General features: G+C 50.2%; 2 protein-coding genes across 3 annotated transcripts; one reads left to right on the forward strand and one right to left on the reverse strand.

The window, feature by feature from the left end:
* The first annotated feature begins 1,387 nt into the window (after positions 1–1,387).
* Positions 1,388–2,905, forward strand: LOC136532617 (uncharacterized protein At4g13200, chloroplastic-like). Of its 2 annotated transcripts, none has more exons than XM_066525207.1 (3): positions 1,388–1,760; positions 1,851–2,005; positions 2,307–2,501. In XM_066525207.1, exons 1-3 carry the CDS (start codon positions 1,604–1,606, stop codon positions 2,484–2,486), a joined length of 492 nt encoding a protein of 163 aa, XP_066381304.1. In that variant the 5' UTR covers positions 1,388–1,603; the 3' UTR covers positions 2,487–2,501. The 2 variants fall into 2 exon arrangements, with proteins under 2 accessions (XP_066381304.1, XP_066381305.1); XM_066525208.1 differs by lacking the exon at positions 2,307–2,501 and adding an exon at positions 2,545–2,905 and having other exon boundaries at positions 1,557–1,760.
* Positions 2,906–3,421: 516 nt separating this feature from the next.
* LOC136532616 (uncharacterized mitochondrial protein AtMg00810-like) lies at positions 3,422–5,406 on the reverse strand. Its single transcript, XM_066525206.1, has 3 exons — positions 4,785–5,406; positions 3,719–3,827; positions 3,422–3,638 (listed from the first exon to the last, which is right to left on the reverse strand). Exons 1-3 carry the CDS (start codon positions 5,404–5,406, stop codon positions 3,422–3,424), a joined length of 948 nt encoding a protein of 315 aa, XP_066381303.1.
* Positions 5,407–5,715: the final 309 nt, after the last annotated feature.

The following is a 5,715-nucleotide window of genomic DNA, read 5'->3' on the forward strand; positions in this document are numbered from 1 at the left end:
AGACATGGAAAGCATGGTTACCATTAGCTGAGCTATGGTACAATTCATCATATCACAGTTCAATTGGTTGCTCACCTTTTAAGGCCCTCTATGGCTAGATCCTAACCTGGGAACAAGTATCCACATTCCAGCTGCCACTTCCCCAACAGTCAGTGAAGTAATTGAGCATAGAGAATTGCATCTGCAGATGCTGAAGCAAAGATTGGAACAAGCACAGAACAGAATGAAAGTTTTTGCTGACAAGAACAGAACTGATATTGAATTTTCTGTCGGGGACCAGGTATTGCCTAAGCTCCAACCATATACTCAGTCATCAGTTGCCAACCGTCCCTACCCGAAGCTCTCCAACAAGTTCTTTGGCCCATACAAGATCTTGGAAAGAATTGGTACTGTGGCTTATCGCCTGGAACTTCCAAATGAGAGTCAGATCCATCAGGTGTTCCATGTCTCCCAACTGAAACAGTTCCACCCTGATTACACACCAATCTTCTCAAAGCTTCCAATGCTGACTGATCTTCAGGCTTCAGCAGCACAACCTTCTCAGATCCTCGAACGCCGGTTGGCAAGAAAAGGTAACAATGCTGTGACACAGGTGCTCGTAACTTGGGCAGGTTTACCAGCGTCATCAGCTACCTGGGAAGACTACAGCGTCATCAAGCTTCGTTTTCCAGAAGCACCTGCTTGGGGGCAAGCAGAGTCTCCAGCGGGGGGAGTTGTCATACCCTAGGCGTCAAGCGTCGGGAAGAAGTAGGCGTATTAGTTGAGACAAGGCGTATTTGAGCTATTTATGTAATCGCTTAGTATGACATGTGGACCCGTCGCGGTCAGTGGCCAAGAGCCCTTTTATTCCGAGCTGTAACCTATAATGAAACATCGAAAAACCTTAGGAGTATCTAATACGGTGAGCGCGAGGAAGATTCCTCTGCGTCGACGGCCTCCGCCGGCGGCCAGGGGTATTACACGCCCATGCTCTCTCCTGTTTCTCTCTAGAGGGGCGAGGAGCCCTTGAGCTCGCTGTGCACCATGGACTGTGACCACCACACGGCGCTGCATCGGGCGTGGAGGCAGGGCGCCAACTCGCCGCGGCTGCGTGTAAGTGACGGGAGCAGGGAGGCACGCGCAAGGCTGCCGACCGCCGTTGAGCGCCGGCGCTCGGCGGTGCACGCCCGCGAGGCAACTGGAGCCGATGGTGCTGCGCTAGTGAGCGCGTGGGCCGTGGGCCGCTCAAGCGGGCTGGCAGGAGATCGCACCTCGCGGAGGGCGGACGGAAGAATTCGGGGTGTTGGCACATGGGCCTTTCTCGAGCGCTTGGGCGCTTAAAGCCGCGTGTGGTCGAGCCATCGAGGGCCAGCCAGTCCTGTTGGAAGCGTGGCAGCGGCTGGGCTCAGCCGTTGTGGATCGTTAGCGCGGTGGTCGTGACCAACCAAACCGTCCAGCTCCCCCATGACGTGTGCGTGACCTCACTCTCCCCGAATCCTCGGCCTCGCATCCGCCAGTGGCCGCCGGGGGCGTGGAGCACCCGACTCCCACGGTCCCAACTGCTGCGAGACAACCCCCCCCCCCCCCACCCCCCCCACCCGAAGAAGAAGAGAAGGCGAGAACCATGGCGCCACCTGCTGCGTCCATCTCGCCCGTCTGCTGCGTCCCCTTCCCCGCCTCAGCCCCTCGTCGCGCGTCCCCCTCTTCCCTCAGAAGGCTTCCCAGATTCGCGGCCCGGAGTAGCGGCGGCGGCGGGGGCACGCGCCCTGAGCCGAAACCAGGTAACCTCTCTGACGTGGGGTGGGGAGCAGAAGGGCAGTCGGATTGGAGCTTGGGCTTTACTCCGTGCTCTTGCTGGTGTCGTCGCGCAGATGACAACGAGAGCAAGGCCGTCCTCGACGCCTTCTTCCTCGGGAAGGCCTTCGCGGAGGCGCTCACGGAGCGGGTCGAGTCGGTGGTGGGCGAGGTGTTCAGCGTCGTCGGGCAGTGGCAGGCCGAGCAGCAGAAGCAGGTGCAGGAGTTCCAGGTACTGCCGCCACACGGTCCTTGCTCCAGATGAGCACTCACAGTATTTCGTTTTCCATGTCAATTCTCCTATGAGCTCTTTAGTAATTGATGACATATCGATGATGTGATATCATCCGTGTTTAACTTACATGTATTTTAGTTTTCCAATACCAAAATTTATAAAACGAAAGACATTCAACAAGGAATGAGCATTGAACTGCAAAATGGGCGTAAGTGTAATAGCCTACCAATTGTAGAAGTAGATATGTGCCCTGGGTTAGGTGGAGTTAAAGTGTTAAACATGTCCTGAAAATTTGCAGAAGGGAAATGGTTCTGCATTCATTTTGGGGAACTATATAGTCCAGATGCCCAAGGTAAAGTGTGATGGGTTTGTTTGGAGATATCACATAGATCAACTGTTTTGCGTCATTATTGATAGCTGCGTTACATATAGTGAAAATTTTCCATTTCGGATTTCTTCATTTTTTTCTTCTCTGTAACCCTGGCTCTACGCCACATGCTACTGAATTCTCTTATGTATATATATGATACATATAGGAGGAAGTAGTACAAAGAGCCCAAAAGGCTAAGGAGAGAGCTGCAACGGAAGTCAGTGATGATAAGGGGACAAAGTCTCTAAGGGAACCTTCAGCAACAATTGTGAAGACTACACCTATGTCATCTTCATCTCCCCCTGCTACTCCCACACAGACAGAATAGTTCTAGCCTTCTTGGTGGCAATGAAGAGTTGTTGCTGCAAGTAGATGCAGTTCTTTCTGCAGCTAAAAAGCTTTAGTTGGCTTTCACATGATATATGTCGATGGCAAATATATTTGCTAGTGAAAAATCTAGCATTTCAGTTAAAAATCTAATGTACAATTTTTCATATGAATGGCATGATATATATTAGTTCACTTTAGTACCCTGAGGAAGAACTTTTGCATCTAGAGTGTTTGGGTATATGTAATATGTTATATGCCATTCTTAAGAAAATACAGCTTCAGAAACCTTGGTAACAATATAGAATTAGTGTCTTGATTTACGCTATTTACTATAATTTATAACTTTGAATGAGGACTTCATTGCAAAAGCTTCAGAGGAGATTTATGAAAGAATGATTTGATCAACAAAATAATGAATTCATGTCTTTTCTGTATCAAATGCCATATGCAGAGGTACTGTTTCATCGAGGACTTCCATTCTTCTAGGGACAATATGTATGTATACTGGATTGTGCAAGCAATTGCTGATTACTTTGATGTGTGGATTCAATGCTTACACTTTGCATCATTCATCATTCAATGCTTACAATTTGCATCATTCATGATTTGATAAAAAAAGGCTTAGAGTTTATGACACTGGCATACATGGACATGAGGAAATTTACCAAATAATCGAATACAGACATGGACTTTGAGAATTCTGTATTTCTGTGCTAGGAAACCATATGATTAGGTGATTCTTCAGAGGCCATCTCTATCTGTTCATAGCCCTTGATAAACTTGCTGTACCATTTAGCAGACAGTTTTGGTGTTCGCTTTAGTGACTTGAAATCCACATGGCAAAGACCATACTTTACGGTGTAACCAGCGTTCCATTCGAAGGTATCCATCAAAGACCACACAAAATAATCTCTCGCATCTGCTCCTTTCCTGCACAGAAGTAGCAAAGTTTTGCTATTACCTGGCTGCGGAGCAGTTTTCATGAAAAGATAATTGAGGAATGCAACAACCTTATTGCAAAGCTCAGGTAAGTGAGGTAGTCATGAATGTAACTTGACCTTTCAGTATCAATAATTGATTCTTCTGCTGTGGTGCTGCTATTGCCCTTTTGGGCATAACCTGAAAGACCAAAAAGGGAGATCAAGAGGTCCATACAGATATTATTATGGTACCAGTGTACTACAAGTGTACTATAAATAAAGATGCATACAAGTGAATCATTGTTCTGTACAATGGCTTATGTTTTGTAGCTAATATGTATATTTTACCAAACCTAGTAAACCACCATTCTCTGTGATGTACAAAGGTATGCTTTTATATCTCTGCTCTAAATACATGACTAACGTCTCCATAGAGCTTGGAGCTGTTGGTCGCTCGGCTGCCCTGCACACGTAAGCAGTAAGTTTATCAGCACACTCACTATGGCTAGAGGTAGAAGAAGATATTGAGAACAGCTCACACACACAGCACAAGCCCAGCGTTGGCCAAAAGCTCTGCTTCTGGATGTGGTAAACTGAACTGCTCTTCACTGAATTGCAGTGGGAAGCTATATATAAAACTCTACCCATCTAATCTTAGTACACAGACATGCTAGACTGCCATGCTGTTACAGTGACTAGATGTGACAGCAGGGCTGACTTTGGCGCTTGCCCCTGCTGTGGCTACAGTACGGTAGGGGAGCCTTTCGGTGCCTGCCCCTGCCGCGGCTGCAGTGCAGCAGCAGGGGAGCCCTTTTGGTGTCTGCCCCTGCCACGCGTACAGAGGGAGAGCAGCAGATTACTTTACAATTCTTTTCCTAATCCTGCTGCTAACCCTAGAACCTCCACCATGTCGATCATCTTCTTCAACTCCGTGAACCGAAGACGGACGAGCGGCTTGGTGAGGACATCCACAAGTTGCCGACCAGTTTCGACGAACTCGATGACGAACAACTCTCCATCGACAGTCCCTGAGGAAGTGGAACTGACGTCGATGTGCTTGCTTCGGTCGTGGAGAACCGGATTCTTTGCGAGGGCGATGGCGGGCTGGTTGTCCACATCAGTGCTGGTGGGTGAGCTTCCACATCGGTCAGCTTGCCTAGCAGTCGGCGCAGCCACACAGCTTGGCGCGCCGCTGTGGCCACCGCCACGTACTCTGCCTCGCACGTGGACAGCGTCACCACCTTCTGTTTCAGCGACAGCCATGAGATTAGAGCCGACTCGAGGAAGACGAGCATACCAGAGGTGCTTCGCCGTCCGTCGATGTCCCCCGCCATGTCTACATCGCTGAACACAGTAAGCTGCAGCCCACTTCCGTTGGTCTTGGGAAAGACGATCACCTGATCCATCGTCCCCTTGATGTAGCGCAACCGTCGCTTCACCATGGCCCAGTGATCCTCTCGGGGATTCTCCATTAAGCGGCTGACGTAGCCCACGGCGAATGCAATGTCTGGTCTCGTGTGGACTAGGTAGCGCAGACCGCCGATGATGCTCCAGTAGAGTGTTGCATCTACCTTCGCCGCGGTACTGCCCTTCGTCAGCTTCAACCGCTCCTCCATCAGAGTCAGGCACGACTTGCACTTAGTCATGCTGCTCCGCTCCAACAGCTTTGAGGCGTACGCGCTCTGACTGAGCATGAGCGCCTCCTTTCCCTGTCTCACCTCGATGCCGATGTAGTAGGAGAGCGCGCCGAGATCGCTCATTCGAAAACAAGTCGCCATCTCGCGCTCGAAGCTGTCGATGTCCTCCGCACGCGCGCCGGTGACGATCAAGTCGTCCACATACACATCGATGACGAGCTCCTCCTTCCCCCGTCGCCGTGGGTAGAGCGCGTGCTCGGTTGCGCACCGTGTGAACCCAAGCTCGCCCAACGTGGCGTCAAGCTTGGCGTTCCATGCTCGCGGGGCCTGCCACAACATGTAGATTGCCTTGCGCAGTCAGAGCACCCTGTGCTCTGCTCTCTTGATGGTGAAACCCAGAGGTTGCCTGACAAAGACCGTATCCGTCAGCTCAACATTAAGGAAGGCTGG

Source organism: Miscanthus floridulus, unplaced genomic scaffold, assembly GCF_019320115.1.
Source record: "Miscanthus floridulus cultivar M001 unplaced genomic scaffold, ASM1932011v1 fs_671_1_2, whole genome shotgun sequence".
Taxonomy (NCBI): Eukaryota; Viridiplantae; Streptophyta; class Magnoliopsida; order Poales; family Poaceae; genus Miscanthus; species Miscanthus floridulus.

Coding starts and splice junctions, on each gene's coding strand:
- LOC136532616 (XM_066525206.1), bottom strand. CDS start 5,406: ATGGCGACTTGTTTTCGAATGAGCGATCTCGGCGCGCTCTCCTACTAC. Junction 3,828..4,784: donor GTGGCTGCGCCGACTGCTAG/GCAAGCTGACCG, acceptor TTGGTCTTTCAG/GTTATGCCCAAAAGGGCAAT. Junction 3,639..3,718: donor TACCTGAGCTTTGCAATAAG/GTTGTTGCATTC, acceptor ACTTCTGTGCAG/GAAAGGAGCAGATGCGAGAG.
- LOC136532617 (XM_066525207.1), top strand. CDS start 1,604: ATGGCGCCACCTGCTGCGTCCATCTCGCCCGTCTGCTGCGTCCCCTTC. Junction 1,761..1,850: donor GCGCCCTGAGCCGAAACCAG/GTAACCTCTCTG, acceptor GTCGTCGCGCAG/ATGACAACGAGAGCAAGGCC. Junction 2,006..2,306: donor AGCAGGTGCAGGAGTTCCAG/GTACTGCCGCCA, acceptor GAAAATTTGCAG/AAGGGAAATGGTTCTGCATT.